The sequence below is a fragment of the Neltuma alba genome, unplaced genomic scaffold (assembly GCF_004799145.2).
Source record: "Neltuma alba isolate B1F8T4 unplaced genomic scaffold, ASM479914v2 tig00003740_pilon, whole genome shotgun sequence".
Lineage (NCBI taxonomy): Eukaryota > Viridiplantae > Streptophyta > Magnoliopsida > Fabales > Fabaceae > Neltuma > Neltuma alba.
Genome location: NW_021633412.1, coordinates 1 through 21,070, shown reverse-complemented (window position 1 = coordinate 21,070; position 21,070 = coordinate 1). Strand labels below are relative to the sequence as shown.

General features: G+C 32.4%; 1 protein-coding gene across 1 annotated transcript; it reads right to left on the bottom strand.

Annotated features, from left to right (window-relative positions):
- Positions 1-7,252: 7,252 nt before the first annotated feature.
- On the bottom strand, positions 7,253-7,924 carry LOC114742402 (alpha-1,3-arabinosyltransferase XAT3-like). Its single transcript, XM_028930670.1, has 2 exons — positions 7,536-7,924; positions 7,253-7,463 (listed from the first exon to the last, which is right to left on the bottom strand). The coding sequence occupies exons 1-2, from the start codon at positions 7,922-7,924 to the stop codon at positions 7,253-7,255; spliced, it is 600 nt and encodes a 199-aa protein (XP_028786503.1).
- Between the last annotated feature and the right edge of the window lie 13,146 nt (positions 7,925-21,070).

Here is a 21,070-nt window from a genome sequence, read left to right as displayed (position 1 = left end):
TCTCGTCTAAATCATATTTTGGTTTACTCTCACTGATTCCTGTTGGGACAAAGGCCCAGAGCCCACCTTTCCTTTTACTATCACATTATTACTGCGTGCCGCCACCCTCACGTCTGATACTTGAAGTACTCCACCGAGAAACTTAAAATGAGTACTCATAGTAGATCATGCTAGAACTTTGTACCCTCACGTCTGATACCAAGAGTACACCACCAAGAAAGTTAGAATGAATACTCATAGAAGATAATGCTGGAACCTTGTGTCCTAGAAACCATTATGTGCTCTAGTGGTTAATTTTGTTTGTCTCATAAAAAAAAGTACAACCATCTGAGGCCCCACCTCTCCCTTCCATTTTGTATAAATAAACCTTTAGCTACTCCTCTCTATCCCATTATCTCTTACACTCCGCACTCATCTTCTCACTGCATGCTTTTCATTCTCGCCTAAATCATATTTTGGTTTGCTCTCGCCGATTCCCTACTTCTACTGTTGGGACAAGGGCCCAGAGCCCGCCCTTCCTTCTACTATCACATTATTGTTACGTGCTGTCACCCTCACGTCTGATACTTGAACCACTTCACTGAGGAAACTAGAGTGAATACTCATACCCTAGACACCATTTCACTGAGGAAGCTAGAGTGAATACTCACGTCTGTCTCACCAAAAAAAGAAAGATAACCGACTGAGAGCCTACCTCTCCCTTCCGTTCTGTATAACTAAACCTTTAGCTACCCCTCTCTATCCCATCATCTTTTACACTCTGCACTCGTCCTCTCATTACACATTTTTATTTTTACCCAAATCATATTTTGGTTTGCTCTCACCGGTTCCCTACTTCTACTGTTGGGACAAGGGCCAGAGCTTGCCCTCCCTCCCTTCCGATATCACGTCGCTGCTGCCTGTTGCTGCCCTCACGTCTAATACCTGGAGTACTCCATCAAGGAAGCTAGAATGAATACTCATGGTAGATAATGTTGGAACTTTGTAGCTTAGGCACTATTATGTGGTCTAGTGGTTGATTTCGTCTGTTTTACCAAAAAAAAAAAACATAACCGTCTGAGAGCCCACCTCTCCCTTTCGTTCTGTATAAATAAACTCCTAGCTACCCCTCTTTGTCCTATCATCTCTTACACTCCATACTCATCCTCTCACTGCACACTTTTCATTCTCGTCTAAATCATATTTTGGTTTGCTCTCATTAGTTTCCTCCTTTCATTGTTGGGACAAGGACCCACAGCTCGTCCTTCCTTCCGCTATCATGTCACTGTTACATGCTGTCGCCCTCATGTCTAATACTTGAAGTATTCTCCTAATGCTGGAACTTTGTGCCCTAGAAACCATTATGTGCTCTAGTGGTTGATTTTGTCTGTCTAAAAAAAAAGCATAACCATCTGAGAGCCCACCTCTCCCTTCTCTTCTGTATAAATAAACCCTTAGCTACTCCTCTCTGTCCCGTCATCTCTTACACTCCACACTCGTCCTCTCATTGCACACTTTTCATTCTCACCTAAATTATATTTTGGTTTGCTCTCACTGATTCCCTATTTCTACTGTTGGGACAAAGGCCCAGAGCCTGCCCTTCCTTTCGGTATCACGTCATTGCTGCATGCCGCCACCCTCACATCTGATACCGGGAGTATTCCACTGAGGAAGTTAGAACGAATACTCATATAGAAGATCATGCTGGAACTTTGTGCCCAAGTTATACCTGTCTCAACTGAATGACACAAGTTATACCCAAGTCATACTTGTCTCAACTGAAGCTTGGGGTAGCAAACGTGTGGGTTCACGTCCAGGTTGATCGCCTGTTGACTAGGGATGCCATTGAACTGGTTGGTCCTGATGATCGCTGTATGAAGCAGATTATGTCTATCGACTTTGTTGTTTTTGATGAGAAGGTATTTCACATGGTGACATTGACATGTGTTTTATGGTGTTGTGTCTCATGTTGTTCATGTTATATGTCTGTTAGGGAACTCAGATGCTGGCAACTTTGAAGACTGAACGAAGCAAGGAACTTTTTAGCTGGAGACTTGTAGAGGATGGTGTTTATGACATCATGGACATGCGTGTGTGTCTTGGAGGTGAGGGAGTTCATAAGCTATATCATCTGGAGTTGCTGGATACATCTATCATGTTTGATTCATCTAAACCATTGCCAAGATGCCCTTTGAATCTCAAGGCAGCGTCAGATATTACTTGGGGAATGATTGAGCATGAAGGTTTTGTTGGTAAGAAGACGGTCCTCCATATATATGGCCCTTTATGGTTTTTTTTTTCCTTCTTCATGCATTAATTGGTTATTATGCAGATGTTTGTGGATTTATTAAGTATATGTCAAAAAAAAAAGCATAACAATCTAAGGGCCTACCTCTCCTTTCCATTCTATATAAATAAACCCCTAACTACCCTCTCTATACCATTATCTCTCACACTCTACACTCGTTCTTTCACTGCATACTTTTTATTCTCACCCAAATCACGTTTTCGTTTGCTCTCACCGGTTCAATACTTCCACTGTCGAGACAAGGGCCTAGAGCCCCCCTCCCTTCTGCCATCACATCACCGCTACCTGTCGTCGCCCTCATGACAAGTAGCACATTATTAGTTTACTCCCTCACCTCTCTCTCCCCCCCTCGACTCTGACTATTCTCTTCTAGTTTACTCCCTCACGCCTCTCTCTCGAGCCTGAATATTCTCTTCTTCATAAGGCAATGCTGAGCATCCCTTGGTTGCGACAAGAGCTCGCCATACAAGACAATTTGGCAGTCTTTCACCTCATGGAAAGGAGTACTTATTCACAGCACACCCAAATCTACGATCTTGTAAGTACACTATGTGAGATATTTTATTATTCTACTCTCCTCATTCATATCATTTTCTGTAAATTACAATTAAAAAGCTACGAGCTTGTAACCATCTCAGAAAATTAAATATGAAATGAATTAGCTCAACTCGGCTATCCATGTTAATAAATACAGCTGGAGAACCTTAACTTGTTTGCTCTATTGAAATCAAAGATATCGCTTGCAAAGTTGCAATTGAGATGTTATTGTGGAAAGGAAAATGAAACATGAGATATACAATATTTGGAGTGGTTGCAGATAATTGTTTTTGGGTTTTGCAGCTCAGAAAAGATAACTTTATAACATTTATGCATTATTATATGTCAAGACACAAACTTTATTGTCATTAAAAATACTTATTAATATAGACAGTAAAATTTATAATAAGTTATATTATTAACAATTTATGCATTCGTATACACATTATGCTTCTTTTGCACCAAGACATGTTGATCATTAAGTGTTATTAAGTAGCAATAAATAAAATATGCATTCAATTTATTGATTTTATTGTTAATTATAACATACTTTTTATCGAGAAAATTACAATTAAATCCTAAAAATAAAATTTAATTATCTTAAAATCCATGATGATTAAATTCCTTGAGGAAGCTCATAATAATTCTTCCCCTTTTATTTTCAATTGTATTACTAGCATAAAAGTCTAATTCTAATCTGATGGCCTATTTGTGGTCTTGTTCGTTTCTGGTGTCTGTCCCCTTTCATATAAACGCCTGCCGTCTCCGTGTTCAAACGCATCCCAAGTCACATCCTCTCATAATCTCACCGCATTAACGTTGTTTTCAAAGGGAATAATTTTCCTATCTCTTGTTAATGGAGCTTCCTCTATTTGGGTTGAAAGATCATCCCTCATTTTTATTGTCGCATAAAGTATATTAATCGCTTGCTCTCAACTTGCTGGAAAGAGATACCATGCACAGACTATTGTATGATACTATGATCTTAAAGTCCAAAGACTTTCGGTTGCAATTTTCTAGCACTTCCATCAAAAGTAACAGTAGAATCAGTTGAGTCTATCATGCCTTGATCTATAGAAAAGTCTTTGTGCAGAAAGTCTTTGAATTTTGAATTAATAGAGCAATCGACTCTATGAGGCAATGCCACCGAACTGAATAGATACTTATCCTCTTCTCACCACCACCAAAAGATTTTTTACTTGAATAAATGATACTGTATTTCGCGATGTATTGTGTCTTCAGGAGTCACTATGAAAGAAAATATTCATGTAAATTACCATCTACGGAAGAAATGGGAAAACTGAGAGAGAAAATAGTAAACCAAAATAATAAAAAATCCATGGTTGTTACCTGATTTTAATCAAAGAAATCACAATCGAGATCTGATAAGAAGCAAAATGCAAAAGACATTTCAAAAATAGAAACGCAATAAAGATGCTAGCAAACCGAAGCTAAGTTGGCTTAGCTTGAGAACATGAATTATGGAATGCACAATTAATCTGTAAAGAACAAACAGCATGGGTTAACATAAAATAAAAAACATGTTATCCTCTCTATGGAATCTGATATCAGAAAAGTAGATGATAAGATATTAACCATAACTCTTGGTCACATGAGGCTTCTTTTTTTTACTTATGAAACATTGCTTAGTGACGCTAAAATATTTCAGAGAGGTAAATAACAGAACACAGTAAAAGGAAGAGGAAAGAATAGACGGTGATAGTTACTGGATTTTACTTAACTTGCCTACTTTATAAGATTCAACTCTAATTTCACTTGCTTACTTATTTAAAGTTAAGTGAGATGAGTATTGCAAATAAATAGGTGTTCAAATGAAACTCCCACAGACCTAAGAGCTTCTTCAACAGATCAGAGTAAGAACAGAAAGCACAAAACGAAAAGTGGAAGGGAAAAAGAGAAGCTGGCCACTTCAACTAGAAGAAACATACCTACGAGGAACTCGCATCACTGTATATATTCTTGACACTAATGTTAGACTCGGCTTAGATTCACCTGCCCAAAATCCAGATCCGATGTATATATTCTTCAACCAGAAGGGTTTTCAGGTCAAGTAGTTGTTACTGGCCGGACTCCACGACGGTTTTTTTTAAAGAACCGGTTTTCATATTAGGTCTTGGGATCAAAGAAAATCCATTCTTGGAACGAACCCCGGAGCGGATCTGCCAGAACCAGACGACTAAACTTGTAGAAAGAGATGGGTGTAGAAAAACAAATAACAAATCACGTCTTGCTCCAGCTCCTCCTGTATCTGCTCGTCTTGGTCGTCTGGTGTGTGGGTGTGTGTGTGTGTCTTGGTTGGAAAGTCCAAGCTAAATCAAATGGAGAGAAGACGAGGAAGCTAACGGCAGAACAAAAGTGGGAAACAAATAAGATGAAGATGAGGAGGCGGACAGAAAAGATATAGTGAGAAACCAAAAGGTTGGGTGAGGCTCAGAGACCGAGTCAGAGTGGGGGTGGGTGTAACTCTAACAGAGTTGGCTAAAAGTGATGATGAAATAGAGGAAGGAAGCAGGAAGAAAAGTGTGAGAAGGGAAAAGAGGAAATGGTAGAAGAAGAAAGCAAGAAAAATGAAAAGAGACAGAAATAAAACTAAGGAGGAAGATGAAAATGAGAAATGAAAGAGATAGACTTGAGAGAGTTAAAAAAGAAAAAAAAAAAAAAAAGAACAGTAGTAGCCTGATTATCTAACTGTGCAGAAGAACCTAAATGAATCTGAAGACTAGAACTGGCGTGGGGCAGGTTTTGAAATTATCAAAATGGAAATAGGGCTAATGGCTGAAATAATCATATTATCTTTTATTTTATTTATTTTTTTAAAAAAACTAAAAGCCCCCATTGGCTGGCTAGTCATCAGAGGCTGCCGGCAACAATTTTTTTTAAAATTTTTTACAACTTTAGTAAAACGGTTAACAACTTTTGTAACGCTATTAACAAGTTCAGTATAGCAGTTAACTACAGGTTTTTCAGAAAATTCAAAAAGTATCATTTTTACAACATCAGTAATGACGTTAACAAGTTGCGTAACTCTATTAATAACTTCGGTATAGTATTTAACAACAGATTTTCTTAAAAATTCAAAAGAATGGCATTTTTACAACTTTAGCAACTACTCTTTTTTAAAAAAAAAAATTTACAACTTCACTAAAACGGTTAACAAATTTTGTATTGCTATTAACAAGTTTAATATAGCAATTAACAAGTTTTTTAGAAAATTCAAAAAGTAGTATTTTTACAATTTCAATAATACCGATTGTCGACCAGTGGGGCTTTTGGTTTTTTAAAAAAGAATAAATAAAATAAAGGGCAATATGGTTATTTCACTAAATTTAAAAATCCCAAATTAGTTACTTGTACCTAAATTGAAATTTTACAAATTCAAGTGACTATTTTAGTATTTCCAAATTGAAGTATCATTTTTGTGTCATTTTTCCAAGATGAAATCACATAAATGCACTTGGAGTCAAAATAAAATAAGCATTGCAACACCCATATTAGCCAAAAATGAATTGTTAGAAAATCAAATCATATGAAAATCTTGTTTGTTTTTAATTTTGATCCTAAATATAAAATCCCAATTTATTTTACTCGCATATTTATATATTTTTTCCAAAATAATCTTTCTAATAATAACAGTTCTAGCCAATACACTTGATTAGTAAGGATATTTTAGAAAAGAGTATTTATTATAAATAACTAACTTAACTTATTTCCTTAATCTACTCAAATTAGTCAATTAGCTCTTATATTTAGGAGCTGAGGTAGTATTATTTTTGTAATTAATATAAAACTAGCTGATTAATTAAAATAAATTTAAAAAATTAAATTAATTATTTATATTAAAGAGATATTATCTTTTTTAAAGTACTCTTACTAATAATGTGTATTAGGTAGAATTACTTTTTAATGAATTATTTAACGTATACAACTATTATGAGGATTATTTTTAAAAAAATAAATAAATATAAAAAATAAAGTGAATTAGGATATTAATTTATGATAAATTAAATGTTAAACTTACTTTTATATTTAAAAACAGCTGTAGTATTTATACTTTAATTATAAAAATTATAATATGGGTCCCAACTTTCAATTACAATCACAGGCAACACGTGAGCTGGCTATTCGAAAACAAAATTCAACACTGAAAGGTGCCTGCCAGAATTTTGCCCAAAAAAAAAAAAAAGAGTTTCAATTACAACAACTCTCCATTCTGCTCGCAGTTGGCTAGATTAATGGGCACATCCTAATTTTAAGTAAACTTGATTAATTAATTAATTAATTAAAGGGACTTGTTCTAAGTTTGCTTAGCCATATCTGTCCATGAAAGCTCTGGCCTTTTCATCATTTCATGTGCCTTAGTCAAGTACTTCCTGAATCTGCTCCCGTCTAACTTCACACACTATTCTTTCAAAATATATCTCTCTTACTCCATTTTCCCCCATGAAAGCCTTCTTGGTTCTTCACCACTAAGCTCTCACTCCCATATTTATCTGATAAGCTGCTTTCATTTGCCTCCGCCTTGTATTCCATATACTCCAACCCCAAAACCCTGCTTGTCTTCTCCCCATAGTATGTTCTAGAAGCCCACTCTGTTCCTAATCCAGTAGGCACCCACCACCTGCGTCATAACTGAACTGATCCTGCCCTCATAAACAATAAATGAGTCAACCCGGCCCCATGAACCCCTAACAACGCATGACTCGTGTGAACTTGCTTGTAATCATCCGCCATTGATTTGTTATCTCCCGAAGCTTCCAACAAGCTCACTTTGAACCCCACTTCCTTAGCCACCTTAATGATCTCATCTTGGTTCAACATCACACGGCTCACATTTCCTCTCCTAGCCACCAACATTAGACTCGGCTTAGGTTTCAGAGCAGAGATAGAGCTTTCCATGTGACCCGCTGGAGTTCTATCTCCGGATCCCATGTGTATATTCTTCAACCGGCCACGGAAGTCGACTAGGGTTTTCCGGTCGGGTAATTGTGTCGGGTCGATGGTGATGGGCCCGTGCTTCCGCAACCCAATTGTCGCGGATGGAAAGCAGTGTGTGGTGGTTGAGGTGTTCGTGTTGATCATCGGGTGTTGGGTAAAACACTAAAACTAGAGAGTAACTCGGCGTACTTATGAAACCACCACGTGGCACCTCAACTGATCACAAGCATTACATCATAATCAGGGTAGAGGGAATGGACGGTGATAAGGAGCGGGATGAAGCTCTCATTGAATTCATGGAAGAAATTCCCTGTGTAGCGCCCCCACTGAATACGAGGGCTGCGCTTCTGTGTGTGACGGTGCATCGGGATTTCGGTGGGGATGGAGGTGAGCGTGATGGCTTGATTAGGGACATGGCTCCCTTGTCGTGCTTGCGAGGGTAAGGACGGATTATAACGGGGAAGTGAGGCTGGGCCCAATTCTGGGGGCCCAAAGTGAAGAGGATTGATTGGGCCAGGTTCAAAATCATTGGGCAGTTCGCAAAGCATATGTCGAAGTCGCTGTGAGATCTGTCGCATGTGATGGAATGACTACTAATATCCCATTGCGAGGGGGACAGCACAGGCCTCAGGTTCGCTTTCCAGATGCTTATGTCTGCAAAATAGTAAGGTGCACATTACCAATAGAGATTGGGTAGAATTAATCTCTTTCTGCCTGTCTCCGAGGCTCAGGTTTAGCTAATAACTGACCTATTTTTGTTACATATTACTCATTATTGTATGATTAAATGAAATTGTATATAATTTGTTTTCCAAATTTCAACCATAATAAAATTAAAAACCAATCTTCCCCAACTTTAAAAACCGAATACTGAATGCCTTAGTATTTTTTTTTCATTTATTTAGATAATTTTACATCATTAATTAGTCTATTACACCCCATAGAAAAATTATGGATTAAGGTGCAAATTTATTCCAAAAGTTTTTACTTATGAGTTTTGGGTATCTGAAAGGCTTTTTTTTATAGCAAATTTGTCCAAGTTTAAAATTGTAGTTAATTGTCTTTTACTGTGAAAAAACTGACATTAACCATTAACATTTTTAATGGGAAGGGGTAATATTATTATGATTTTAACTTTTTGGGGCAAATTAGCTCCCAAAAAGACTTCTAGATGCCCAGCACTCTTGATTGGAAACTCTCAAAGCAAATTTACATCTTAACTCAAAAATTATTTACCTAATCTTGCGAATTCATAATTATTTTCCCAAATAATTTCATTGATTACATATGTTAAGGAAAATTTTCATCAGTTAAGGGAGTTCCCAACACATATAATGAAGAAGTTATTTTAGGAAAATTAAAAAACATTCATTATAAATAACTAACCTAACATATTTACTAATTTTTATAAATTAATTATGGAGCTCTTATATTTAGAATAGAATGAGAGAAGTACATTACCTGAGAGAAGAGTAACTTGGAGGAAGAAGATGAAGAGGAGTAATGTAATGCATAGAGCTGAGTTCGACCATCTTGATGCCTTCCCTGAGCCCACCATGAAAATATGTGTGTGTGTGTGTCAGATACAACTTCTCAATCAAGTAACCGTAGCCGTAACTGATCAAACTTAATTACCTTCTTCACAAATCACAACTCTCATTCTTCCTTCAAACCTGCAACATGTCACTCCATATATATCAACTCTTTGCATATATACCCTCGTTATCAAATTATATATACTATTACCTCCGGTCTGAATTATAAGACATCGTTTGTAAATTATAAATGAGATCTTATAATTAAAACTAGAGATAATACTTTCGATCCTATATACTATCTCCGGTCTTAATTATAAAATCCTGTTTGTATTCTATAAATAATGTATTATAAATATGAGCGGAGGTAACATAGAATTTATTTTGTAATGTGTAAATTGTACTACAAAGTAAATTTTATATTTAGTACCCGCAATAGTAAATAAAATGTGCATTTACGTATTTGGTTTCACGTTAGAAATACAAGCTTTCATCAAAACCATGGTTTCGTGTGAGTGTAGTTTCTTACCCGAAACCAAACTTACTGTACATCGATACAATAAGTTGATTCTAGGAGAGAAACAAAAACACACACACACACTTATATCTATAAACGCTTCATAATCATCAAGCACATCTAGAAATGGCCAAAACATACAAATCTTCATTTTCTTTACCTGCATATATATACAGATATGTTGTTATCCATGCAAAGTTTTGAAGGAGACCATTAAGAACTGCATAGAGCTCAAAGAATGAAGCAGTTTTATATATATATATATATATATATAGAGAGAGAGAGAGAGAGAGAGGAGATTAATAGGTATTGTGATAGATAAGATGGAGGAGCGAAATAGAGGTGAGAGATCAGACTTACAAAACTTTCATAACATAAATTGATTATCTTAACTGATATTAGGCCTTTACCTCCTTCTTCTTCTCTCACACTTTTAATTAGTACACTAACAAAATATTAACTCTATTCTAAATATAAGAATTAATTAACTAATTTAAATAAATTAAAAAATAAGTTAAGTTAGTTATTTGTAATAAATATATTATTTTTCCTAAAATATCTTTACTAATTAAGTGTATTGGCTAGAACTATTATTATTATGTTTTATGTGTGTTGGAATATTTTTTATACAATAAGTTTATCGTAGATGCTATTGAAAATATTTTTTCTCTCATATAAATCCCTAAATAGTAATAATTTCAATTGCACTGTTGCCAAGAAAATAATATTACTTTTGATTATGCAACCTAATTTTCACAATCTTGGTTGGGAAAAAAAAAAGGTCTCTCTTTCCTATTGCTGTGGCAACTGGCAAAATTAATTATTAACTTTCTAAGAGAAGATGAATCAGCAGATAAATAAACAAGATGTCTTCCAATTTCAACAAAGCTTAGTCCTCTTGTTCTATTCAATATTTATAGCTACGAAAGAGAGACCTTTTCAAAAAAAATCTAATATAATTCACCTCATTAAATATATTATATGAATATAAGTATAATTTTATTCTTGATTTGTTCTGTAAACTGTTATTATCTTAAAAATATATATTTTAAATAAGAATAAAATTCGTAAGTTATTAAATTTTAATATAGTGTTAATAAGGTTTAAGATTTAGCTTAATTTTGATAAAATGTGTTAGGAGTATGTGATTACGAGGAAAATTGGAGAACATTCTTGATTGTACATGGCATTACAGACAAGGAAAGATTGGTAAGAATATTTAATATAATTAATTGATGTGATTATTAGGGTCAAGAATAGCAATATAATAATATATAATAAAAAATTAAACGAGTAAAATTATTGACTAATTACAGTTGCCACATCTTGGTCATGATGATTTAAAAATTCACATCTTGTTTGTTGAAATATATGAACCTTAATCTGAATTTGGCGAGCGGTTGTTTTGAATTTGGACCTTCGCGCATACATATCACTGTGCTCCAAATGTTCTTTTCTTTCCACATTCCCTCCCTATTCGATATGACCCAGTCTAGCCCCCAGGGGGAAAAAAAATCATTTTTTAAATTTCATTTCATGAGAAAAATTTTAGTAATTTATTTAATCCACATGTATGACCTTTTCTTTCAATTTTTTTCTTATAAGAAAGTATTTAAATGCGAATATGTTAAATCCACTCATATATGATAAAACATTAATTACTAGAAATTAATGATAAAACATTCTAACAACAGTTTTGTCGTTTTTATACTTATTTTGAACTTGCTCAGGTAGATTTGTAGTTAAGAAAAATATATGATGATTAAGGCACGTTAGGTATGAGTTAATAAGTATCTTTACACATTAAACCTAATAAATATTAAAAATTAAGTGCAATTATAATAATAAAAATTAAAAATTAAAATATCTTCTTAGACTAATAATCACCTAAAATGACATAGTTAAAAATCTTTTAGTAATAATCTCAAATCGCTTCTTTTCTTCTGTTCTTATTCCCATCATGTCACTCAACCTTTTTTTTCCCCTCGGAGTAGATAATTTTGGCTTTCGTAGAAACCATTATTTCTGAGCTAAAACTATGATTTTGGTTTTTTTCCTGATGTTTGGTATTTTTTTTCAAACCATGGTTTGAATCCCCAAGCTATGATTTGGGATGATATCCAAACAGATCCTAAAATTAAAAAATATAGCACAGTACATCCCGATTTGATGACTATTATAATAAAGGAGTTTGATTATAGTTCTGATGCAGTAACCCATTAAGGTTGTTGCACGTTCTCGTACACTGAATACGTGGTACAGAACAGGCAGTCTGTTTTTTTTTTTTGTAGAAAAAAAAAGAATTGTGAAGGGGATGAGGATGATGATTGAAATGGGCCAGAATCATAGTGGGCCCAAAGAAAAATCATTAGGAGCTACTGGCCCACAGGCTGACACAAAGCAGTGAGGTCACTCGTCAGAGGAGTACGGATTCCCTCGTCTGAGTACTTATACTGCCTCCGGTCAAAAAAAAGAATGAGTACTTGTACTGCCATTTATTGCCAATACGGAGCGTTTCATCGTAAGTTGACGTTCCCTAGTACTTGTTATAAGGCATTCTCAACTAATTTTTATATGAGGGTGTTTGGCAACCTCAAAAGTTCTTCTCAGAAACACTTTTTTCGTAAAATGAGATAAATTCCTTCATATATTTATATTGTAAACTGTAAAAAATTTTCTGAAACTATGGTTTGGTTTTCATCTAAACACCCCCATACTAAGAAATGACAGTTAAAGCATTAAATCTGTTGCTAATTGATAATTTTTCCAAATTTATCCCCAACTTAAATAATGCAGATAGATAAACACGGAGTTCAATGAGTTTTTTAACGCTAAGCCATAATTATTAACGAGGATAAAATCAGAGGGCAGCAATTAGTAAGTTGGTTAATGACTGATATTTAGGAACAAAAATTCCTTCTAAATAATGCCCTGATCAATGGCTTATCAAGAGCCATTAGTAAATCATTTTTAATTACCTAGAAAAGCTAAGAAATACAGTAAAAACAAGATGAGCAACTCAATCACATTCACGGTTCCCCCCAAAATCCCACCAACCCATTGCCCTCCTTTCTCTGATTTTGTGTGTGGGCCAGCCTCGATTCTCTTTTAGGCCACTTTCCCTTCCTAAGCCCAATGAAATATGAGGCGCTCATGAACATATGTCCTAGATACCAAATACCACTTTAGTCCTAAACGCAAATCACTTATAATATATTTAATACTTCTTTTTCAATCTTATTCTTATTTGGAATGTAGAAAGGGAGAAAATTTTAATGAGGGTAAAATTGACAAATTTTGTCAATTTAATATATTTCTTTATACTCCTCCTGTCCTAAATATATAACCTATTCTGCAGTGTAAATTACACTACGGAATAGGTCTTATATTTAGGACCAGAGTAGTATATAAAAATATCTCACAAGTAACTTTTATTAAGGATTATAGTGGTATGGTTGAGTTCATCAATGAAATGAAATTAAGTCTAGTGAAAGAATCTAATCCCACAATACGTGTATGCATTTAATTGTATTATGTTAAAAGAAATATTGCTAGCAATTTCTAATGAATCTTATTCAGTCTTACGTGTGAAATTAGCGATCCAACAGATCTGAGGGGAAAAGTCAAGGCTGGTAAGACTTTTTTTTTTTTTTTTGACGAGCAAGGCTGGTAAGACTTTAAATAAGAGTGATTCAAAGAATTGTTAGGGACTTTCAAATAATTTTAATTAGCATGCAATAATCTTTTTATCTTAGACAGAAGGAAAGTTCAAGTGTAATTATGATTCTATTTTGCATTTTTCAAGGTCCAACCGCCATGATATATGAAGGTTTCTGCATCAGTTCCATCTATTTTAAACACAGAAGTAAAAGTCCTGAATTATTACCTTGTCTTCTTAACATAAAAATTAGTTGAAAGATTAAATTTAGTTCTAAATATAAAGTCTTAATTTACTTTATCTCCTAAATTTTAAATGTTTGTTCTAAAATAACTCTGTTAATTGTAAAAAGCTCCCATTAATAGATATTATATTTTTTAACCCAACATCGAACATCCTCTTGAAATCTGCTAGCTCCTTAATAGAGGGAGATTTGTATTTGTTCTAAATATAAAATTTCAATTCATTTTGCTTGTTAAATTTACAACTTTTCTTCCAAAGTTTTTTCTACTGGTTACACATGTTCAAGAGGTTTTTCATCGAAAGAATAGTATCTAATGCAAAGGATCAAAATAAGTACTTTAGGAAAATCAAAACACATTTATTATAAATAATTAGTTTAAATATTTTTTTAATTTAGATAAATTAATTATCTAGCTTTATAATACTAGTAATCTGATATGTAAAACAGTAAAACGACTTAGTTGAGGTTGTAATTTTCTTCTGGGACCTGAAGCTGAGTTGGTAATATTCAACTATATATAAAACTATATTTGAAATTGGAATACATGAATATGTTGAAGTGGCAAGATTCTTCCTTCCAAGTGAAGAAAATCTGTCTGTTTTAGAAAGGAAAGCCACTGATCTTAAAAAGTAGGTGCAAGATCAACAGATGAGATCATAAGGGAAGAAAATAGCACCAAAAAACAAAAAGTGTTTTCCTTTAATTCTTTTACTAATATTCAATATTCTCGCTGCATTTCTATTAAAAAGTTTATATATATTTCCAAATTCTTGATATATTTATTTTCATCTAAGTTCTACATAACAGAAAGAACCCTAAGGAATAAAAATGTTCAGTCATCAGAAAATATTATGCCACATCTAAAACCCTTTACATCCTTATTTAATATATATACCATCCAAAAAGATAATAGTCTATAAAAAAAAAATCAGAGTAAAATTATATATTTATAGAAAAAAAATTTAATGAGATGAGTTAATATTAAGGGAAATTTTTTTTTGGTATTATAATTAGAACCAGTAGTTACGATAAACATTCTGGTAAAATACAGACATGTGTCATTTTTATGATCTCAGAAACAACAATTTAATTTGAGGTGTGATTAATTAGCTGAACGATCCTACTTGACCGCTGGTTTCTATTTAAGAGGCAGAGGTAGCTGTTGTACCATAATTGATTTAACCAGTTATTTGGTAACGCATAACATCATAATTAAATTCTTGAATTTAAAATTTTCATTCCTCCATCCCCACTATATAAGTTATTTTAATTAATTCATTAGAATAAAAAAAGTAATTAATTTATTAAATTTGTTTTGAATTGAAATTTCTTTTTTCAGTTTTACCTATATTAAAAGAAGTTGTGAGAGAGATAAGAAAATACATAGAATTGCATTTATATATTAATTGTAAGGACAAAATTGATAAAATAAGTATTAATTATTCTTCAAATAATTTATATCTTAGACTAAATTATTTTTCTAAAAACGACTTATATTGTGGGTTGGACTTATCATATGTGATTAGAATTTAATCAAAAGTCTCAATCCCAAATTTTCTTGCACCTCGTGGTCAAGTATGCTCATCTTGACATTCATGTTTAAAAAATGACCAAAATTTTGGTTGTTGAACTGTTCAAAACAATAATTTAGGCATCAATTTTCTTATCATAATTAAATTTAGGTAAAGTTAATTATCAAAGAGTAAACCAAATGAGTTTTTTGTTTTTCTTTTCAACTCAAAACAACATCATTTTAAGATCAGTAGGAGAAAAGGAAAAAAAAATGCAAAATCTAATTATTTCTTGACCAAATAATTTGGGTTGGGCTTTAATATTGTGTTTTTTCCCCAATAAATGAAAAGGGCTTGGTTATTTTATACTATTACCTCCGGTCCTAATTATATGAGCCAATTGATTAATTTGAGGAGATTAAGAAAGTAAGTTGAGTTAGTTATTTGTCCTAAATAGATATTGTCTTTCCTAAAATATCCTTACTAATAAAGTGTATTGGCTAAAACTCTTATTATTAGAAGGGTTACTTTGGAAAAAAATGTATAAATATGAGAGACAAAATGGAGTGGGATCTTATATTTAGAATCAAAATAAAAGTCAAACAAGATCTTATATTAAAGACCGGAAGTAGTATTATAAATATAAACATGAACATCAAACAAAAAGTACATAAGGATTCCACCTACCAAAAATATTTTAAATTTTAATTTTATTCTCTTTCCCATTATAATTCTAATTCTTTTTCCTATTCTTGAGAGGTGGGCTGTTAATTATCAAAAAAGACAAATCTGAAATGTGTGATGGATATCAAAACAATTGTTCAGAAAGTCCTAACTAAAATAAATTCCTCAAACGAAAACAAAAATAGGTGCTTCCATAATAGTAAACCTTTAAAATCTTGATCGGGAGCTCTCACTCTATGACCGTGTTGACTTTTACCTTGACAAGGTCGGGACGGCTAACCACCATTCCCAGTTGCACATTCGAGATGCTGTCGCGTAAAACAGATTTCCAAGGTATCAGTAGGCGTCCATCGGAGCCCAATACATTCAATACTCACCTGCATGGTATCAAAGCTTGTCTGACAAGATCAATGAAGATTAGTCCAAGTGATGAGCAGTTTGGTACCACTTAAATAAAGTCTCGAGTTCAAGTCTCAGTGTAGTGAACTAAGTGGGTAACAAAAAAAAACTTGTCTAACAAGAGAGTTATAAACTTTCGAAATCTTGATCCTGGTAAAAAAAAAAAAAACTTTCAAAATCTTGATAAGGGGTTCTCATTACAAGAGAGTGCAAACAAAGTGTTGACCCTTACTCCGACAAGAGGGGTGTTTGGATACTTTGAAAAGTGCTTTTTAGAAGCACTTTTTCGCAAATCGAGATAAATTCCTCCATATATTTATCTCGTAAACCGTAAAATTATTTTTGAAACCATGGTTTGGTTTCCATCCAAACACTCCTCTTAAATCAAAATAGTTAGCCACTATTGCAAGTTGTGCAATCAAGAGGTTGATACGTAAAACAGGTCTCTAAAATATCAGCAGATGTCCACCAGAGCTGGATACCTCCACCACTCACCCCCATTTATTTTAAATAATATGAATTAGTATAACTAATAAGAGGGGTCTTTTTTTTTTTTTTAATCTAAACGGAGGTTACCTGATGAGGATATATCTTGTCTAAAAAATTTACTAATATGTGTCTTTTTAAAAAAAGCAACAAACGGAGTAATTTATTTTTGAAAATAGAAAATTCGAAAGATTCGAATGAAATGACATGAGTAGATTATGTGATGAGGAATAAAAATAATAAAAGGTAAAAGCTTGATTAATTAAAAAGATAGTTAGGGTGGCCGAATTAAGAAGAGTGAATGTTTTTTTCAGTAGATATTAATTAGTAAAATACTATAAATAAATTTTGACAATCAATAAATCCCATCATATACATATCCCTTTCTTTGAAAAAAAAAATATAAACCTTTGAAGATGTGTTCTTTATTCCTTCGTCATTCTTTTTCTTTTCATATCTAGTGGCTAATATAAGAGTTGGTTACTAAGTTAGGTATTATATTTGATTCCAAATATCATTTTTTAATTATTTTTTTAAAATTAATTTATTTAACTCATAAACTGATGCATGATCTAATGTGATACATGAATGTTTCAAAGAAATCATTAGCTAACTAATTTATTTATTTTTTAATGTATTTAGATTAATTAAGAGATTTTTGTATTTATTTTTTGATAATACTAAATTAATAAATCTGAAATGTGCGATGGATATTAAAACCAGGATTAAATTAATCTAATTTTTTTGTTACTTAATTAGTTGGGGGCTAAATTAATGAACTTAAAATCATTCTTTTCGAAGCAATTAAGAGGAAGTAGGTCGAGACGGTGTAAATGAGACTCATTATTAAAAGTGGAAATTGTTTGGCCAATGAGGCAAAAACGATAGGAATGATGATGAAGTCAAGTCAATGAAGGCCGGGCCTAGCGCTCCTCCTCGGGTCTCATCCCTCTTCATCACACTTTGTGGGCCCTCCCACCAAATTACCAAATCTCCCCTCTCCCATTCCCAGTTCCCAATGCCCTTTCACTCTTTTTCCATGACTCTGACCTTCCTCACTGCGGGTCCCACTGCTTTCCCCACCCGAAACCAATTCTCATTGACACTGCCCCTCATTTTTAATTTTATTTTATTTTTGCTAAAACACATTTTTAATTTTATATTTCATTTCCTTGATTTTTAAGACCAAATAATCGCATGTAGGAATCTTAACATTTCTGCAGCAATTACTTTCCGTTATAAGATACATTCAACATTTAATGTGCATTTTTTTCAAAAAATAAAAGTTTAAGAACCGATAAATCAGAAGTAAAATTACAGATATATATAATTTAATGAGATAAATTATATTAAAAACTAAAAAATATTTTATATCTTATAAACAAGATTAGAGACGTATCATTTAATTATCTAATTAACTAATTAGTAGCTTTTTGGAACCTTAATTAAAAAGCATTACATGGGGTGGGGGTGGGCTGGGTACCTGGGTTGGCCATGTAATTGTTTGAGAAAAAGCGGAGGAAACAAAAAAGGTGAAGGGAATGAAAGATTTTTCATGGGCAATCATAGTATCGGTATGTGCCTTGAACTGAGGGCCCACACATCCTTGCTTTTTTTTTTTTTGAAAAAAAAATCATAGCCACAATGTACAAATGTTATTTAATTTTTTGGTACGACGTACAAATGTTATTTTGAAAGAAAGACATCAGGGCAGAGTGCCCTATAATTGGATCTGCCCGTCCCAAAGCATTATCAGTACATTGTCCTCAATCTACTTGTAGGCCTGTCCCAGATACACCAAGTTCAGAAGCAAACGTTGAACTTGACGGATAAATAACTAATTTAAAAATTAATTAAATATTTCTGTATAAAAATATGTTTTAATTTTCTACATTATCTCTTCCAATAATTTATTTTAGGAACTACTCCTATTCATGAATGCCTTATTTAATGCTCCATTTGATCCTCAGTAAAAGTCATTTTAACTAGAATTTTCCCAAAATTAATAACAATCATATCATATTGTAGCTAAAGCTAATATCACAACAAAACAATATTTTGCATTTAAGCCAACCAAAAAAATATATTTTATTTAAGATTAATATATATTTTTTAAACTACATCAATGTATCTGTGGCTATTACAGGAAGCTTACCCGTAGTAAATGGTTCAGTCAATCGGGGAGTTGGGACTTTGTCAAAGTACATCGGACCATTCTTTTCCTCTCAATAATAGTATGAGGAATAATTTAATGACAAGTGTTCTAATTTATTTTTTTCTGGTAAAAAAACTTTATTTTTTAAAATATATTGAAAATATAAAGTAGGCAGAATTGCTGTGAATAATTATTAAAAAGTTATAGTGACACCGAAACAGTAAATAATAACAAGTTTTAGTATTAAAAATGAGAATAGTTTATTTGGCATTATGACTTTTTGGTAATTATATTTTTCTTACCGAACCTCATTATAATTTTTCTTATAAATTAAGACAATTTTTTTGGCCATCATAAATTAAGACAATTATATGAATGAGAGTGTTAGTTGTAATTTAATTAGACATTTAAATTTCATAAGTCACTCCCAATATTCTGCAACCAAATAATTTTTTAGTACTAACATTTTTGGACTCAACGATCACTAAATTAATTTTTTTAGTACCTAAATGTTATTTTACCGAAGTACTAATGGGTAACTCGAATAGTTGCAAAATGAATTTAAAATATCATGATAAAGTATTTAAATATCTCGAAAGTATATACAAAAGAACACCCAACACTTAAGAGGTCTTTTTGGATTTTTATATATCTTGAAAGTTTTATTTCATAACATTTTTGTCGTAAACTGTTATCTGTTGTTAGATTTGATCATTAAAAACACCAATTAAATTATACTCCTCCGGTTCTTAATATAAAACCCATTTAACTAATTTGATTAGATTAAGGAAGTTAGGTAAATTAGTAATTATAAGAAAAGTGACATATTTTTCCTAAAACACCATAATCATCTTTCTTAATACCCCATCTCCCTCTTTTACTTGATTATGGTTGAGGGAGTATTCATAGGGGTAATTTAGAGAAAATTGATAAATATGATAAAGGAGTCTTATATTTAGGACCAAAACCAACTCAAAAATTGGGTCCTATATTAAGGACCGGAGGAGTACAATTCAACAGTAATGATCATAGTATTTTTGTTACAAAAATAAATTTTCAAGACATATAAAAGACAAAAAAACTTTCAAGTGCTCGATGTTTTTTCAAGGATACTTCTAAAACATTTAATGACCACTCCCTTAAGATATCAGAGGAGAGATTCTAGTAAAGACATAAAAGGAGACTTTGACTGTTTAGAAGTAAACTATGGATTTGATTTGAAGTTATTCCAAAACGAAAGATCTTGCAAACTGCAACTTAACCCATCTATGAAGTTAAAGCTTTTCTCGTCAGATATAGTAAATTAATAATAGATATTAGATTTATTGCGTTGATCTCGAGTATTAATATTAATTTGCATGCTCCTGTATGTATGATTTATTAAAATGGTACGAAATAATAAGAACGGGAAAATTTGAAAAATAAAACGGAAAATCTAATTAAAGGCTTTTTGAAGTACCCCAATTTCAATCTGGGTTACTAAAATTAATTAATTATTAATTAGGCCATGTGACTCAAAGTAGGATTTAAAAATTTTGTCAATTTACCTCAATGCTCCTGAGTTATTACTTATTAGAAATTACAAATTGAGATCTAACAAAAAAAACAACCAAACTGGGATTTTGAAAAAAATTAAAGACAGTAATGGAAACTTATAAATTGCGAAATTGCCTTGATTTAGAAATATTATAATTATAATGCCATGACTCAGTACTATTAGTATTAATTAATATTGATATTGATTGAAGGGCAGACAAGAGTTGCGTTGGGTGTATTATTTATTTATTTGTTTTCTCTACCTCATTAAATTCATTTTGGTAAATGACAAAAATGTAACTAAATATAATTCCCAATCATGCGCCATAATGTCACACACCTGTCCCCGGTCTAAATATATATATATATATATATATTTCCGATAACAAAATTAATAATTATTAGTCCAGCGTCAAATTATTAATTTTATACTCTTAACTTTTATTTTTTTTTATTCATATATTCCCTCAAATTTTGAGTTATAGGCAACAAATTTCTCAAACCTCAAATTATTTACGAATATTTTTAATATTCAAAAAATATTTTACATATATATACTAATTTT

Bases quoted from the DNA above. Each gene is read 5' to 3' on its own strand.
- LOC114742402 (XM_028930670.1), bottom strand. From the start codon at position 7,924: ATGATCAACACGAACACCTCAACCACCACACACTGCTTTCCATCCGCG. The intron at 7,464-7,535 runs GTTAGGGGTTCA...GTTATGACGCAG, and splicing joins GTTCACACGAGTCATGCGTT to GTGGTGGGTGCCTACTGGAT.